This window comes from Colossoma macropomum, unplaced genomic scaffold, assembly GCF_904425465.1.
Source record: "Colossoma macropomum unplaced genomic scaffold, Colossoma_macropomum, whole genome shotgun sequence".
NCBI classification, from domain to species: domain Eukaryota; kingdom Metazoa; phylum Chordata; class Actinopteri; order Characiformes; family Serrasalmidae; genus Colossoma; species Colossoma macropomum.
In genome coordinates, this window is record NW_023494806.1 from 26157637 (window position 1) to 26175124 (window position 17488).

General features: G+C 39.0%; 1 protein-coding gene across 1 annotated transcript in view; it reads right to left on the reverse strand.

The window, feature by feature from the left end:
- parp8 (poly (ADP-ribose) polymerase family, member 8) overlaps positions 1 to 17232 on the reverse strand; it is a 66860-nt gene extending 49628 nt beyond the window's left edge. The window contains exons 1-2 of the mRNA XM_036598421.1: positions 16635 to 17232; positions 15479 to 15533 (exon numbers count right to left, since the gene is read on the reverse strand). Of these exons, the coding sequence (XP_036454314.1) occupies positions 15479 to 15533; positions 16635 to 16725 (146 nt within the window). The 5' untranslated portion in view covers positions 16726 to 17232. The remainder of the gene's footprint in view (positions 1 to 15478; positions 15534 to 16634) is intronic.
- Between the last annotated feature and the right edge of the window lie 256 nt (positions 17233 to 17488).

Here is a 17488-nt window from a genome sequence, read left to right on the forward strand (position 1 = left end):
TAATCACCCTCGGTCAGTGTGCTTCAAGAACTATTATGTTTTAAGACAGCAATTTCGGAGGAGCAAATAGACTCATCAGCTGAAAAAAGACAGTCTATGGCCTATTGTGTTCGAAAGATGGTAGGTATGCTGTATCAAAAGAGTATCCATCTGGTGGTGGAACTAACAAATGGACTCATATTCAGGTTAATAATGAGGTTGGTAAAGGGAAAAGGGGAGGGAGTTTGCAGAAGATGAGCCCTCTCCTGGTTTTTATTGTAAAAAAACCAAGTGGAAGCAGTGGTTAGCGACTGTAGCATGGCCACGCAACTTTTTTTGATACTGATAGAAACTGTGAGGACACTAGATTAGTGCTGGGTATCAACAATCACCAATAGTTTCCATCTATCCTGACTGTCGATCAAGTTTTAAATGTCTGAAACCGTGCTGTCTAAAAGCACGCTTTAAGATGCACAAAAGTAATTATATATGTCTCACAATCTGTTTTCTTTTAATGAGTTTTCTTTTAATGTGTAATTTCAGTCTATATCCTGAATCTGAGGCTATATTACAGAAACTTCCTAACCTTCATCCTAAATTGAGATCTGACAAAGTCAAGATAAGATTTTTTTTTTTTACAAATATGTATTACAAAAGCAAGTCTTATTTAATTTAGAGATTATGTCTTATCTTACAGATTATATCTCAAGTTAGGAAACCCTAAACTACTCAATCTAAATCGATAATCAGTTGTTAAGCAACTGATGATACGTACACAGCTGAAACACAAGCAAATACTGTAAAAATGTAAGTTAGTTAGCTAGGCAGCAATTGTTGTCAAAATAAAAGTCTGATAAACTGGAAGTTGGAAAAAGAACACTGGGCCTCATTCACCAACCATTCTTAAGAAGAAATTTCTTCTTAAAACCTGCGTAAGTGGTTCTGACATTGACCAATGTTTTCTTATTTGGGATTTGTTCTTAGGTAACAACAGACAAGAGCACAAAGGCGTGAACAGTTCAGGAATCTGACGTAGACCTTTTCTTAGGACCTTTCTCAAGAACAAATTTAAGAAGATATTGGTGAATGAGGCCCATAGTTATTGTGCCTCCCCTTGATGTTTAAGAGTCGGTTTCCTTTTCCCCAGACTTTAGATGGTGTGCCAACATTATTCCTCCTAAAAAAACAGCCAAGTTCAACCCAGTCTCCTCTTTCTTCATTACTATCATTGCAATACTTTATTTGGTAAGTTTTCATCAACAGTAACATACAGGTAATGAGTGGAAACGGGAGAACATTTGCAGTATCTGGATTTTTTTAAACCACATACTTAGAACAAAAACAATTACTCTCACAAGTGAAACTGGCACCCTAACCCTAACCCTTTTAATAGAACGGCTAACAGTAGAAATGAAAGGTAAGGACAGAGATAGGGGTTGTCCTAAAGTTAGGACAGTATTTAGGAAATTTTGTCTAGGTAGGATGCTTTTGTAATGCTCTTCTTCTTTAGAGTTAGGATGAGATCATGAACATAGGATCTGTTATTCTGTCATAGCTACTGTCCTACATTCAGTCCCAACTAAAGCTATCATGGTGAATAAACAGATAAGATTTCAACGTTAGGATGTTTCTGTAATATGACCCCAGCCCTGATATGCTGCCTGGTTTGAAAACATTGTATGAAGTAGAACTTGTGCTTTTTCCCCATTGTCATTCTTGTTAAACTGATAAAGTTGTGCTGCCTTCCACACTCGGAATGGCTTCCCTTGTGAATCATGAACGTGGTTTAGAAGGTTTTTACATTGTAACAGTAGTGTTTAGGCTACTTCACATGGTAAGGCCTTTGTCACTTATTATTTTAACATTATTTTGAGATTTATAGGCTGCAAATACACAATTTATTAAATCAGTTGTCAGAACAACCAAACCATACCGAAAACAAAGTTAGCTTTCAAGCTTCTGACCACAAAGCGTGTTTATATTCTCTGGGTTAAGCAGGCACAGCAAGTAATGCAGCGTTACCACTTAACCTGCCGTACTGAAATGGGTTACTGGAGAAATGTGCAGTAGATATTGATTAAGAGATCCTCAATCTGTCAGCATACGGAGCAAACACAGTCAGTATACATCTCAGTCAGTGTGCCAGCATGGGAGAGCCTTCCGGCGATAGCATCGTCAATGGGCAATGGCTAGGGGGTGCGATCGGATGATATATTGCACACAATGTCACAAATTTACTGGGCAGCATTTAATATCATGATATCTGTATCAGATAATTATTAATTAATAAAGTTTGTGAACTCTTCCTGATCATGGTTACTCTCTTACTCGATTGGGCATGTTTTTTTTTTTCATAAAAATACACTAAATAAACGATGCACAGTATTGCAAATGTTGACCAGGTAAAAATTTCAGAAAGAAAATTTACTAACTATTTAGTTCAATTCATTTAATGCATTCTGAAGCACCCAGCCAATGACAGACATGGCTGTCTGCTTCACGACATGGTGCTGAACGCTGCACTACTGGATCCATTGACAAAGCAGATCACAAGAGTCAGATCCAATTAATTAAAAACTGGGTCTCAAGCACAGCTTTAGAATGGTTTAAATCATATTTGATGAACTGGTAGTTTCTTGATGCATTGGGAAATCATTCATCTAAAAATTTTAGTGTTACCATTAAAATTTTCACAAGTTCCACAAGATTCCATTATAGGGCCGCTACTTTTCTCCCTTTACATACATTTTCATAGTTAGGCTGATCACACGCAATTACCGTATTTCCATTCCATCAAAGGACACCCCAAAAATACATCCCCTAGAACCTGTACAAAATGCATCATAGAAAAAGAAGCACACATCTTGATTCACTGATTGCAAATATTTTAGGATAGATACTGAGGTTCTTTTACTTGTTTTTAAAGCTCACCAAATGTCTGTCTATGTTCAAAAATGTGTTCTGAGATCTGCAGATTTTGTCCTTCTGCAAATACCCTGCATAATTTACAGAAAAAGTGGAGAGGCCTCTTCTTTTTGCTTTTTTATTATGCATATGAACTGTGGAACACGCTACCTTTCATAATTAGGCAGCCAACTTTAATACACTTGTTTAAGAAACATGTGAATGTGTCTTTTTAATTTAGCGTTTATTTGAAAACGTAGTGCATGCCAATTTTATGTATCTCTTCACTTTTGTTGTTCAACGTAATTTCCTTACTTTTTCTCTTTTGTGTTTTTTGTATTTATTTTCTAAACATGCTAAACTTTTGTTAGCGATCAGAAAATTAATAGTGCTGTGTGACATCAATAACAACACATTAGTGAAAATGATACATCACCCAGCACTACTGTAGCTCACACTGCCCCAAAGCTTAATCAAATCAATTCTTTTGAAATGAGAAGTGAGAGATGCACAATGACGTATTAGATGACTAAATATAAAAGAGAAAGCCAATTGCTAAAACTCAATGCCCCTGAGAGCTCTTGAGGTTTTCTACAGGATGGAGGCACTCACAGCAATGGTTATTCAAAGCAGCATCTGGAAACAGCAAAAAATTTCTGTGCTGTGTCATACTCCACATCGTTCATTTTCAGGTTTCTGTGTTTAACAGTGACAGCTCTAGAACTTAATATTGTCGGACCTGGATTAATACACACCATATCATCCACTGCAGAACTGCTACTAATCCATCATTCAAAGAAAGCAGCTCTGCGACTTTGGCCAAAGCTAAGCTGCCAGACAATAGTCATGCGCCTTCAAAATTCACTTTTTCTGCTGAATTTCCATCTCTAAGGCCGCTGACACCAGCAAGACTTAACCTTAGAAAGGGGGTAGGGCTCGAAAATTGCACACTGGCCTTACAACACATCTGTGTCACTCTCACTAAAATCAAATTTATGGCCTCTTAGAACTGATTTTCAGGGAATACTTGACAGACCACCAGTTCTCCTAGTGCTAAATGACAGATGAATGGCTGCATGGGTCTGGCACCTCCGGTCTTGGATGGCTAGTTGCTTGTGAATGTCCTTCGCTAGCGCAGAGCAAAGAGCAAAGGCCCCCTAGGAGCCAAACTCGTGCTGGAACTAATTGAACACAGCCTTGCTTAATTGACCAGGAGCACATTAGGCAAGTTTTTGGGGATATTTGTGGGGGTTTTATGGGAACATGATATTGATTTTGCCCTGTGTATTCCAGTAGAGCTCAAACCATAGTCAGCAAAAAACAGAACTAACAGAAGTAACATCTGGCCTGGTTATATGAGCTTTAAAACATTTAGATGAAACCTGAAGACTGAAATTTGTCTTATTTTCTTTGTCTACTACTTAACAGCTCTCTACATAAGTAAATAAAACTATACATGAAGCAAATCGCTTATTAAAACAACATTACGAAGAAAGCAAGGTTCAGGTAATTTACCAGAGAAACACCTGCAGTACTTTGGTTTGGTGAAATGATGAGAAGTGCCAGAAGTGTTTAAAAACCGATCTTAACCACATCTTGTCTTTGTGGTATGACGCTGGTGATTCACACAGCAAATGTTAACTGAATGACATGCAGCACTGGCTCAGCCTGGTGTGTAAGCAGCAGAAAAAAATTTGACAGTGATCTGTCATATGACCACCATTTTGGCCTTGTGTCTGTCCTGGTTTTGTTAAACTGATGGTAAGGTGATACTTTTCTCCTTACTCCAAACCGTAGTAATAAAACAAAGCATGTTTGGTGTCTGAAGTTTGCTACTTTAGTTTTGCACTGGAGCTATGAGGCTAGCCCAACAGGGAAAGTTTAGTTCACACCAACCATCAATGTGTAAACCACATGCCTCAACAATCAATTGCATCAAACCCTGGTACATAATCTTAAATAGATTTGCTTCTATGACAACGTCATCTGACAACTTTCTAGAAGGTTGTGACAACGTTGATGAGACAGCAAAAGTAATCAGTACCATGTTGACTGTATGTTGTCACAACCTCCTAGAATCCTTAATAAGTTCTACTTTAATCAATATTACAGTTTTTGATAACCGGTTCTAACCGTCTTCAGCATCGCTTTCATGAGTTTCGGTAGCCTTTTTGTTTTTTCTGCAAATAAACCCAACATTCATGTTTATCATCATGGTAGGTTTTATTTTGAAAGTTTCCATATTTAACTACCTTATTATCAGTATGGCAATATTAATATACATTCAGTGTAACTCTTGTTGCCCAACAGTACATGGTTTGCTGTTTTTCCTCATAAAACCGACAAAAACACTGTCGTGGCAGAGCATGCACTGACGTCATCAATAGGCTGGCGGCACATGTAGGCTGAGAGTGTATGTCCAGAGTGTATGTAGCCAGACCCTTCTCGAAAAACCTGCTCCTCATTGTCCCCTGAATGACCTTTGGTGACCACAAAATTCTAACCATGACCTAAGTCACTTTTGCCCTTATAGAGATGTATGTCACAGTGTCAGAAACCAGTCTATTCAAAATCCCTGAACTTAATGTAGTTAGAGGCGAGTGTGTGATGATTCAGCTGTGCAGTTAGTATGATGATACAAAGCAAACTTCAGACACCAAACATATCCCGTCTACATTTGGGAGAAGAAGATGATTCTCTGCTGATCTATTCCTGTAACAGTAAGACTTTTTCTTGAGATTTAGTGATGACACTTTTTCAGCAGAGCAAAAGGGGAATGTGGAAGCTGTGAGTTATGGTATATTTCTCTGCAGTTTGATTAAGCCTTCTCACCTGCTCTCAGCAGCCTCTCAGACTCGCACTGACGAGACTGTGTTTGTGTGATGGCGTTCCATTAAGAGGTGTGCTGGGCTGGGGTGGAGAGTGTGAGCGTGTTGCACGCACCCATCATATCACATCATACTCAGGGAGTGCTTTAAGATCCTATTTCTAGGACCCGTTTTTTAAATCTGTTTTCAGCCGCTCACCCAATCGAGCAAAAAGCCCTGTAGTTTTCCGTGGAAGTCATAATGCAGAGCCCTGTGGCGTCCAAAGCTCATAATCACAACCGGAATTGGACTTGATGAAATTAGCGTTCAGTAAGACCCCATAAAATCCATTGTTGAAATATGTCTCATAGCTGTCAATGCTTCGCTAAAGCCCTGTAGGCAACTCTGGCAAGACAACCAGGAGTAGAGTTTCGCTGCCGCTGAGCAGCGATTGTGTTGCCAGAGTAAGACTAAATGTTTGCTTGACAAAATGCACAAAATAGCACATTGCGATTATAATGCTGCATGTTACAGTTGCATAGGTCTGTGCTGGTTACAGAGTCCTCCTAGTTAGTTTATCATGTGGAAAATAACTACATTAAAAGATTGAACTTTTTCGTCTGGCAATTTTGAGAAGGTAACTTACACTGAAGCGTTGAAAGCGTTGAATTGAACGTAGGACCGTACAATTTGAAGCTTAGCCTTTGTTAAATACAAGAACATAAAAGCCTAATTCATTAATTAAAAGCTATGGGTGTAGTATACTGCCATCTTTAATTCACATTACTTACAAAACTGTACTTAATCTAGTAACAAAACTATGTTATGCCTGATGTGCAACAGCTGTAAAATTATTTAACTCATTTAGTTTCCCAAGACCTGAAGCTGTTTTGTCTTATGTCAAAGATCTGAAGGTGAGGTCTGAGGATGTCCTCAAAATGGTATTAAATGTTTTATTACACAACGAATGAGAAGAAAATAAACAGCATGAAAATACAGACTATTGTGATTATTTTGGAATTTCACCAAGTTGTTTGCACCAGGGAAAAAAAACAGGCAGAATATCTATCAACAGGTAGTTTGCTTTTCACAAAATGAGCGTACTGTGAAATTGTGCAGGATGCTTTCCACTCTGGAAAAGCTAAAGGAGAGTTTTTCCACCTCATTCTGGAGCTAAAACTTCATGAACTCTTTCACACACGGCTCAGATCTCAGTTTGAGTTGCTTTTGGAGATGCAGCTCCACACGAGACACAACAAAACAAACTGGCAGAATGGCTTCGAGTGCAAATAAGATATTCTTTGCTCCTCAGAGTACGAGTAAATGGTGACAACTGCAGGCTACTCCCCATTTTAGAAAAGCGAAATTAGCGTGAAGAGCTTCATTCAGCAGCTGAAACTTTGAGTGTTTCCACATACAACTCAGATGACCTCAGTTTGAGCCCTATTTGAGCTGTTTTTGGAGATTTGAATTCTTTCGACATGTGTGAAAGGGTTCTAAGGTTCTTTTATTTTTAAATAAAATCATTTAAGATGCTTAAGTAATCTTATTTCTGTAGGTTATCAGTGGCTAATTATTCTGGGATGTTCCTTCACTTTTAATAAGGATCCAAAATAAATCTAAAATTGGTTTATGATTTAAAATAATAAAAACAAAAATGAACAATATATAGATAAGCCTATGTCAATACTGCTTTCTAGCGCTAGCCCCAGGGGCCCAGCAAAAATGGTGCTAAATGCTGTCATACATTTAAACTTCTAAAAGGTGTTTTTTTTGTTCACCTTAAACTAAGCAGCAAATACACTCTGGCAAATGTACAGGCACCTAGATGCACTGGTGCACCATTTAAGTTGGAACAGGAGCTTCAAATAAGACGTCAACTTCTTAGTCAGCTTCACCTAATTTTTCAAGTCTTTTGTCACACTATGGCGTTCCTTTATATCTGCTGCCTCGAAAACTAAGTGGACTACTTCAGATGAAACAGACTAAATAGCGGGAGGTAATCAAGGGTTTGCTGCGTAATCATTTTTACTTGAAATGTGACAAATATCCATGATATAAGTGCTAAAGCTAGCATGTTTTGCGCTGTTTGGAAATCACATTGTCTTTGCTTATTTGTGATATACTGGTATAACCGTTATGACAAACTCATACCTGAGGAAGATTTGCAACTGGTATATCACCCAGTACTACCTAAAGATGTATAAAGGGGATAGAAAGAACCACTTGGATGTTTTTTTTTAATAAGAATAAAAATAACATAGCACACGATCATCTTGTAACAATGTATTAGGCTGTAAGAGTGCTAAATTTCAAAAGAGTGGTGATCTAAGTACTGTAGATAATACTTTTTGCTGGAACTCTAATAACATTCAGTAAGCTCACTTGCTGTGACTCAGAAAAGCAGAACCCCCACACATCATCTGTGTGAAAGCCTTCTAGAAAAACAATACACCACAGCACTTAATTAAAGATAATGATAATAATTTTAGCTAGTGAATATATAGCTAGAAGTGGCATTTAAGTTTTCACTTTATGGCCTATTTAGGTTGTATGGCCGCTGCATGATTCATTATCTTTGGTGCTTTAAACCTCTAAACCCGATATTTGATCACTGTCATAACAAAACACTGCATCTCTGAAATAGTAACTTTATAAGAGAGGGAAAAAACTTACACAAACAATTTGATTCCAAGTCATTTTTGGACCATTTCTATTAGTCCAGTCATCATATAATGTTTACACAATGCAAAGTGCAGCTGCTGTTTGCCATCAAAAAGAGTTAAAAAACAGAATTAAGAGGTTTTAACACGACACTGTCGATGCAACGCAGACTTACCATGTATTACACAGTTGGGCAATATGACAATTTGTGTATCGTCAGTATGTCTAAGTGTCAACATATGATTTTTTGCCATATTGCCACACCTACAGTTTAAACCATGACTGGGGTCTTCCATATAGTTTAATTTAAAACCTTTTCAGCTTCAGGAATGAAATCAACCAGAGCCATTCTCACTGCAGGTTTGTTCTAAAGAGTTTTGTCAGAGTACTTCCTGCGCTTGACAGAGGAAGTACAGAGACAGTTCTGCTTGGCTCAGAAGTGTGGAAATCATTATTTTGCAAATGGTCAATTGTAGGAATATGTCAATAATCTCCTTCAAACTGTCTTCATCTGAGGTTATGATTACTCAAAGCTGAAAAAGTGGCTATAGGACACTGTTCCTCAGCTCAGGCCCCTGACTACTCCAGACAACACGTTTTTTGTTATGTACTTGCATATATCAAACTCAGTTGAAGTCTTATCATCATCAGAAGTGCTTATGCCTGACATTTTTTTTTGCTTAGTAAAAAAAGATGTGTTGGATTGGGAAAAGCCGAGGTTTGCAGCACAGAAACACTCCATTAATTACGTCTACGTCACAAACACGAACAGCGTGTACCCCTGATCGGCAGTTAACAGATTTGAAGTTGAAAAACTACAGGAAACTCACTACTTCCCCTCTCACACACCGCAGTGACACAGTTTTCATAGACAACCCTCCATCAGCTTCCTGATTGTAATGCATGGCACCTCTTCTGAGAAACAAGTGTGACATTTGCAGACGTAGCTCAAACAGATGACGACAGGCCTCTTAATTCAAAACGCTCTGTTTTAAGGGCATCTGTTTTCCATTAGTTTTATTGTATATGAACAAGAATTCTTGAGGATCACTTGTAAATGTTTCTCTTAGATGCTCTAGAAACAATTGTACTCAAGGTGTTTTGCTTCCACTTTTAACAATAAACAAGGTAGAGAGCCATAAACAAGGTACAGAGTCTGAAAAGCACTTTTCTTCAGGTTTATGGCTATTTTTAATCTAAAGTTTAAAATCTTGTAAATTGGAAATAAACATTACTCTCTCCTTCAGCTTTTAGCTAATCAAGAAGAGTAACCACTCTAACACAACAGCATCAATCACAATGCTTTTTGTCAATTACATGTGAATGACTGATGTCAAACCAGAGGTGGGAACAAGTCACCAAGTTGCAAGTCTCATGTCAAGACAGTCGAGTCTCGATTCCAGTCCCGAGTCAGTACAGCAGAGTCTCAAGTCGAGTCCCACATCAGTACAAACAAGTCTTATATCAGCTCCTGAATCCTAAACTTCAGGAATTAAACAGGTCAGTATGCATTCTTCAGCAAATTTACAGTGTGTTTTTACTTGTACTTTGGCTCCCTTGTCCTTGACCAAAACAGAAAATTATACACTGTTGCATTTTAGTTCTGGTTTGCTTAGCATTCACACTAACATGTTTAACACTGAAGCAAAAGATGTAAACAAAAGTCAAACGAGTAAAATGTCACAACTCATTAGGCAGATTTCACAATGCACAAGAACTGTGATAACATCCACTCAACATTCTGTACCCTGCTGTTCACTGTTCTCCGTTGTGTTGGTTTGGTTTTATTTGTCTTGTTTTATCTGACTTGTAATATTGAAGAAATAAGCTACGAATATCCTTTCGTTACCATGGTTTTGCACAACACAGAGCAGGGTGAATTCCCTATAACAGTCTCGAGTGGCTCACTGCTTTTACAAAATGGAGAAACCTTGAGAGTTCGTTTTGAAGTGAACCGAGACTGACCTGCTCAGAAGGTTGCAGTCCGCTTACTCGGTAGTTCGGATGGCAGCCTTCTCACTTGCTCTAACAGCCCACACTAACGGAGCAAACGCACCAGTGTTTGTTTTAATCAAACCAAACCCACCAAGCCTAACCGCACCCTTAATGCCATTTCAACACTGAATACCAAAAATTATGGTAACGTAATATAGCCTTTTAATGACAGCATGTTAGTTGTGTATGGTTGTGTATGAAGTTTTGTTTTTTGTTTTGCCTTACCCTTCCAGACATAACAGTATAGACCAAAAGTGGCACAACTACACATCAAAAGAATTTTCAAAGTACTACTTAAGTACTACTTAAAACTTAAGAATGTTTTTGATGATTTTTGGGTGCACTGGATTCAAACAGAAACTATATCAGCTCTAAAACAACCACAGTAAACTAAACACAACTGTTTTAAATAGTTTGAACTGAATTTAGATGACAAAGAGAAGATCAAAGTTTGAAGCTGAAGCTGGCTTTTAATAAAAATTTTCCATTCCCACATTTGGTGAATTTTGCATCTGTTTGAACAGCAGCAGCTGAGAGAGAACTCCATGTCTCGTGGTTAACTACCATGAGGAAAATGCTAAGTGTACCTGGTAAGTTTCTCCAGTATGACTGCAGTTTAAGTGTTGATGCTTTGCTTGTTTCTAGCTTATGGAGGTGAACTTGAGTTCTCATGCTTCACTTGTCTTCCCAAATAAAACAGGCCAAGCATAAGCACAGTAACAGACATCTGACAATATTGCTGTATATCAAATTTACATTTGATGCAGTTCTGGCATGCCTGTGCCAGATGAATTCATTGACATGAACATTAAGCGTCAGTAGAAAGGTCTGTCTGCAGTCAATTACGTTTCTTCTAAGACTCAGGGCTCGAGTCTTAAGTCATCAAATTAGTGACTCAAGTCCAAGTCATGTGACTTCACACCTCTGTGCCAAACTAGCCATACTGTCTGCATATAGAAGATCAATACATAGGCTGAGCGTTGAAAAACTCTAAAATAATAGCTAAATTAAATGACACTGAGTTTCCATTATCCATATAGCCAACATGTTTTGAAAAAGGTGAAAATATGAACATTTAGCCTAATGTAACTTGAACAGCTCATTATCTTGCAATTATGGTATGTTCCATTATGAAGTAGATTCATCTACTGCACCAAATGCAATATTACAAGTCAGATAAAACAAGACAAATAAAACCAACCCTTTATCTGTGTGTTTAACAGTAATAAACAATAATCTTGAATGTTCATCTAAAACTATAATTAAAACGTGAGCAGATGTTCCAGATCTATTCACGCACATCATAAAAATAACATGCTTAGGAAGGAAGTAACCCAGTTCACATAGCAATTAACCTTTAAAGCTAGAATCTCTGACTATCCTGTGCAAGACTCACAGCTGCAAAGTCTGTTTTTTCCCTCCTGTCTCCTTTTCCCTCAAGTACTGCAATACAAAGTGTGTAAAGAGAAACTTGCTATACAAGCTAACAATTGACAGACTTTGATAAAATGAACCCTAATATTACCTGCACCTTATACAGAGATTAATCAAACCACATGTGTTATTATAATATGGAAACTAAATGCTCCAATGCCAAGGTTTTTGTGCTACACATCAGACTGTATATATTTTTTTGAATTCCTAAAACTGATATTCCCCTGCAAAATGACAGTTTAACAAGCTAATTTTTCTAAATTTACAAATAGGTGTAATATAGTATTTAAAAATTAGTCTGTTAGTATGTTTGCTGGTAAAAATAAGGCCAACATTTTGCAAGTGAATATCTGAGATTGGTTTGGACTCCTACATTTGACCTGTGCACCTGAGTAACAAAGAATATCACTGAATTTTAATGCATTTGGTATGACAGCTTGTAGCTTGTAGGAAACCTGAAGAAAATGCAACCAACTTCTAAGACTGAACTTTGGAGGTGTGGAAAACTATCCCTGCAGATTTCTGAAAAACTGAATGCAAATTTCTAAACCAAGCCAGTGCCTCGCAAAGGCAGAGCTCAAAGTAGGGGGTGATGGAACGCGCGTCAGCACTGTCTGACAGATAACAAGCCTGTCATTAGCCCATGGATATGATGTAAGTTAGCACAGCTGACAAGTTCCACAAGATAACATACCAACCAAATAAGCATTAAGATGCTGAGAACACATTTTATGTGGCAAAAACAAACAGTGGAAAAACAGTTCCCTTTGCGAATGCTAGCATTTTGCCAGTGAATTTCTTTCACTTATGTTATCATACCAGCGTACCTTTGTCTGTGGCTCAAATCCAGCACCCAAAATTTAAAAAAGTTGTCCCCACATATGCATTCTCATCTGGACCCACAAGAACAAATACTGAAATATTTGTATTACATTTAGTTGTTGAGATTTCTGTGTAACTTTCTGTTAAATGTATGCTTTATGCTTTTTTTCCTGAGGCAGAAAAATGAATAACTTGTACTTGATGGCCATTTTGACTGAAAATTAAGTAAATGAAGGGTGGTCTCTGACTTTTGCACAGTATGTTACAACTAAACCCACCTACAGGGTAACTGTAACATTTGCACTGGTGCCATTTTCTGAAAGTTTACATTTTCATTTAGATGTGCAGAGTGTTTGTATGAATAAATTATTAATCCTGTTCAAATAACTGAAAAATATTTAACATAAACCAAAATGTGTCAGGGGGTCCCATGCTCTCCCCTACAAAATTACATCCTAAACCATATCCACCAAAGCTAATTTACAGTCAAACATACCTACTCATTCCACAATATGCACTGTCACTATAACCACTGGCAGTAAACTGAAGCTTTAAATCTGGATAAGGCCATCATTCAGTAGGCCTGGAGAGGATACGGACTAGGCCCAGGGGCTGCCCTAATTAAAAGGGAATTAATTGAAATATAGGAGCCCCCCACTCTGCATTCATAAATCTTTTCTCAAGACTTTCTTATCAGCACTGGTGCTGCTCCAGTGAGCGAAAAGTGCATTCCTGGACACCTCGTTTTAATTAGCAGATTTATCAAGGAATTTGCATGACTATGGGGAAGGAAGTACTATAACACAGCTCAATTGTGCATGGTGACTTCGGAAACCTTCAAGTTCAGCCAAATGCCCTGAAGTGAACACACATCATTTGAATCTGAGTATTAGAACTAACGGTACTGGTTGTCAGGACTGCTGGCTATAAATTACAACCAAAAATTTGGCTAATGACCAAATAAATCTGTTCATACAGTCCGGGGCAAAAACTGGAGACCGCCCATCATTTATTTCATTTCCAGTACAAGTTCCAGTACAAGTATCCAGTACAAGTATTCCAGTACAAGTATCTCCTTTTTTCAGGAGATATTTCTGAGGAGATTACATATAATAATGTTTAAATGTTATAGAGAAAATGGGACTCCATGCAAGACCTGGTAGGCAACCAAAACTGTCAGCATCAAATAAACAGTACTTAAAGCTTTCATCTTTAAGAGAGAGGAGAAAATCAACTTCTCATCTAGCTTCAGATCTGAAAAACACCATAAGTGTTTCTGGCCATCTTTCCACTGTGAGAAGACAACTCAATGCCATGGGTCTGAATAGATGTGTAGCTGTAAAGAAGCTGTTACTAATTTTGCAAATCAAACAAAGAATCTGCTGGTGTTGTCAGAACAATGAACTGTCCACCCCAAAGTCCAGACTTCAACATCACCGAATGTGTCTGGGCAACCAATTTCTAAGACTGAACTTTGGAGGTGTGGAAACTGAAAGCAATGGAAAGGAAGCTGTAATAAAGGCAAAGGATGGACAGTCTAAATACAGAAAATGGGATATTACATTTAGTTGTTGAGACTTCTGTTACGTATGTTTTCTGCTTGAAAAACTAATAACTTGTACTTACTGGCTACTTTGACTAGAAATGAAATAAATGAAGGGTGGTCTCTGACTTTTATATAGCACTACAGTTTTGTAGTGTGATTTGGAACAAAAGAATTGCCATGATGTCACTGGTCAGATGGCAGAGTAGGAAATGATGGAACCACTTGTCTGTAGCTATTACACTTAACATGTTCCACTGCCCACAGGTGACCCTTACAGGACAGCCACAAACATTCCATATGTGAAATGTGCAAAAACCACATTTGTATACAAGCAAGCATGTGATCACACATTTTTTCCACATGTAAACATGTTTTTTTCATGTGATGACACGCTTTGAACATGTGAAATGTGCAAGAACTACATGTGATTTTTCTGCAAGGGTGAAAAAAGAATTTACCACTGCTCAGTGGTACACCACATTTCTTGGAACAGCAAGTTCCAAGTAAATATATGCCCACCACAGCTGACCACAATTCTATCACGTTAAAAGCTACAATGAACAGGTTGTTTGATGTGGAAACTTCCCTAAACTTAAAAGCCATTGTTGTTGATGTTACCGGAAAAATACAGTGTGAAATAGATCTGGTATGATCTGTGTGAACAGTGTGACACATTTTTGTTCCCCAGACATCTGCCCTATCCAGAAGATCATATCACAGACAAGTGAAAACTTAATCCTCTTGTTCTCCACAGAAGGCATATAAAGTATGCTGAGTGGCTGAAGCCACCTGGATGCAATCCAATGCCTGGTTGTTTCCTGGACGGCTTTTAGAAAAAAAAGGTGCTTTCCCAAGAAATAATGGTACCTCAACCCTTAATGCGACACTTGAATTTGCCCAAGATAACAAAGTAATGTAGTCTGAGTCAGACCTTATTTTCAAGCTTACAAACACAGCATTCCTTGCATGCTGTGTTTACAGTATAATACAGTCTTTTCTATCTACCACATTTGCATGCAGTTGATTTACTTTGCACAAAACACCAAGCTGACCTTTTACAATGAGCAATGAAAATGCATGCGTTTCATCTTCAAGCTTTGTTTCACAAACTAAGGATGGTAAATGAGTGGATTGTAAGTGCAGATGGCAGAGCCGAAAAACAATCACTTCAGACTGATTCATACAGCCAGCTTGCCATGCACGCCACATGCATGAAGACATGCGCACACATGCACACCCACAGTGTGTATGTCAATCGGACTGTGGCACGATGGCAGCTGCTTTGAGATGAATCACGTGGTCAGCACTTTCCTATTGTTAGATTTACCTCTTAGATCCTTTCGAATAGGTGAACGTGAAGGTGGCGTCGGTGAATCGGAAATCTGAAAGAAATGGAACATCATCAAGTCAATCGCATTCCATTTTCGTCAATATTTGTATAGCACTTTTTGTCCCACAACAGCTTTTACAGAAATCTGGGTCTGGACCCCTAATGAGCATGAGGAAGAAATCTTGGGAGGAAAACAAGACTCGAACGGGGAAACCATCCTCCTCTAGGCTACACCAGATGGTGGCATTATGATATGAATAGTACACAGAGAACTGAACTTGGATGAAACAGAAAGAGATCAGTGAGAGTAATAATTTACTAATGGCTAGGTCTATCAGAAAACATCTGGAGACAGTCATCTACAAGACTTACAGGCATATACAAGCTACAGGACCACTATTTCAAAAAAAAGTCCCTCTCAACAAGTGTAGTCTCCATGGCAACATCAAGAGGGATTTCCACTGACACTGGATACTGAGGGAGCAAACTGATAGCTAATAAATATTTACACAACCACTCTACATACACTTGGCCATTTATAGGCTTTACCTGGCCTACGTGTGTTTATCCCTTTAACAAAGGAAAGGTTTCCGTCTGATAGCTGAGCCAGCACTTGCTAATTACACGACAGACATATTAATGATATTAACGCCTCATTACTATGGTGATTTTAAGCACAGCAAAAAGAAAGCAACAGAGCTAGTTCATGTTTTGCTAGGCCTCTTTAGCAGCACAGTTCATAAACATACATGACAAGAACCATGACAAGAGATGGAACTGCCCACACCTAAGCTCACAGCTCACCAGACTGTCTTTATATTCAACACAGCCTCCCAAAAAGCAAAATAAGGCAGCCAGGCTTACAAACTAGCTAGAAACTGTGTTCAAATCTGGCTTATTCCACGAGGCTGAAGTTGGCTTCCTATTCACCAGCTTCTTGTTCGAATTTTCCCGTTCCACCTTAAATGGTGCAGCCTGAGGCGCCAGAATGTAACTGCTGCACCGTTTAAGGTGGAACGGGGAAATTGGAAGAAGCTGACTCCAGCTTCGTCCTTATTCCTAGTGGGAATGTGAACAGGCTATCGACTGAAGCAGGTTATGTAAAAGGCAAACAGCAGCACACTTGACAACAATACAGGCTCCGGAAACTCACCAGAGAACAGGCAGTCTTTTTCTGCCTTGCACCTTTGTATCACGATGTCGACGTCTTTTTGAATCCTCTCTTGTCTTGAACACATCCCCATGAAATAAAAACCCACTGGAATGGCCTTTTTGTTTGACTAATGTTTTATGTGTGTGTGCGTTCACAGAAATAACTCTCCCGCTTTTCCAGACACGACGTGCCTCAAAGCCAAAGCCAGCTCGACTCGACTCGACTCGACGTGCTCGCTCGGTGTGCGGCGGTGGAAACAATCCCAGGTGTGTCACACGGACCGCCACCGTTTCATCATCTCGTCTAGTGACGGAGGGCAACACGAAAACAACCCAGCAGCAGTGGTAGCGGCTCGGAGCTCCTCTCGGCTTTCACGAAGGTAGCACTTTCACAGCGGAAGCATCGTCCTGCCCTCCTCATCACTCTGCCGAACCCAACAATGGCGATTCCGAAAGGCGAGCGCGCGGCTTTAAAGTGAAACTAACATCTCTGCTCGGAGAGGACCGTGTGCGCCGAAACGGACGTGGCCTCGCTGGTAAACGGCCGTTAGAGAGTGCGAGCGGTGGTACCCTCAGTCGAACCGGCGTTCAAACCGAGCCAGGTGACGTCATGGACGTGTTTTTCTGCCCACGCGCCCGCACGGCTGATCCGGCTACTATAGGCGTCACCATACGATACCACGATACGAGATGTCGATTCGATATGTGGCGATATTTCAGCTGCTGTCTTGAAACGATACTTTTTCTGTTTTTTTGTGATGGTATTGCTGATGTTACTTCAGTACAGTACCATACACTCTTAAAAACATGGTTGGGGTCTTTGGTAAAGGGATAGTTTTGTTCAGAAAGATTTCA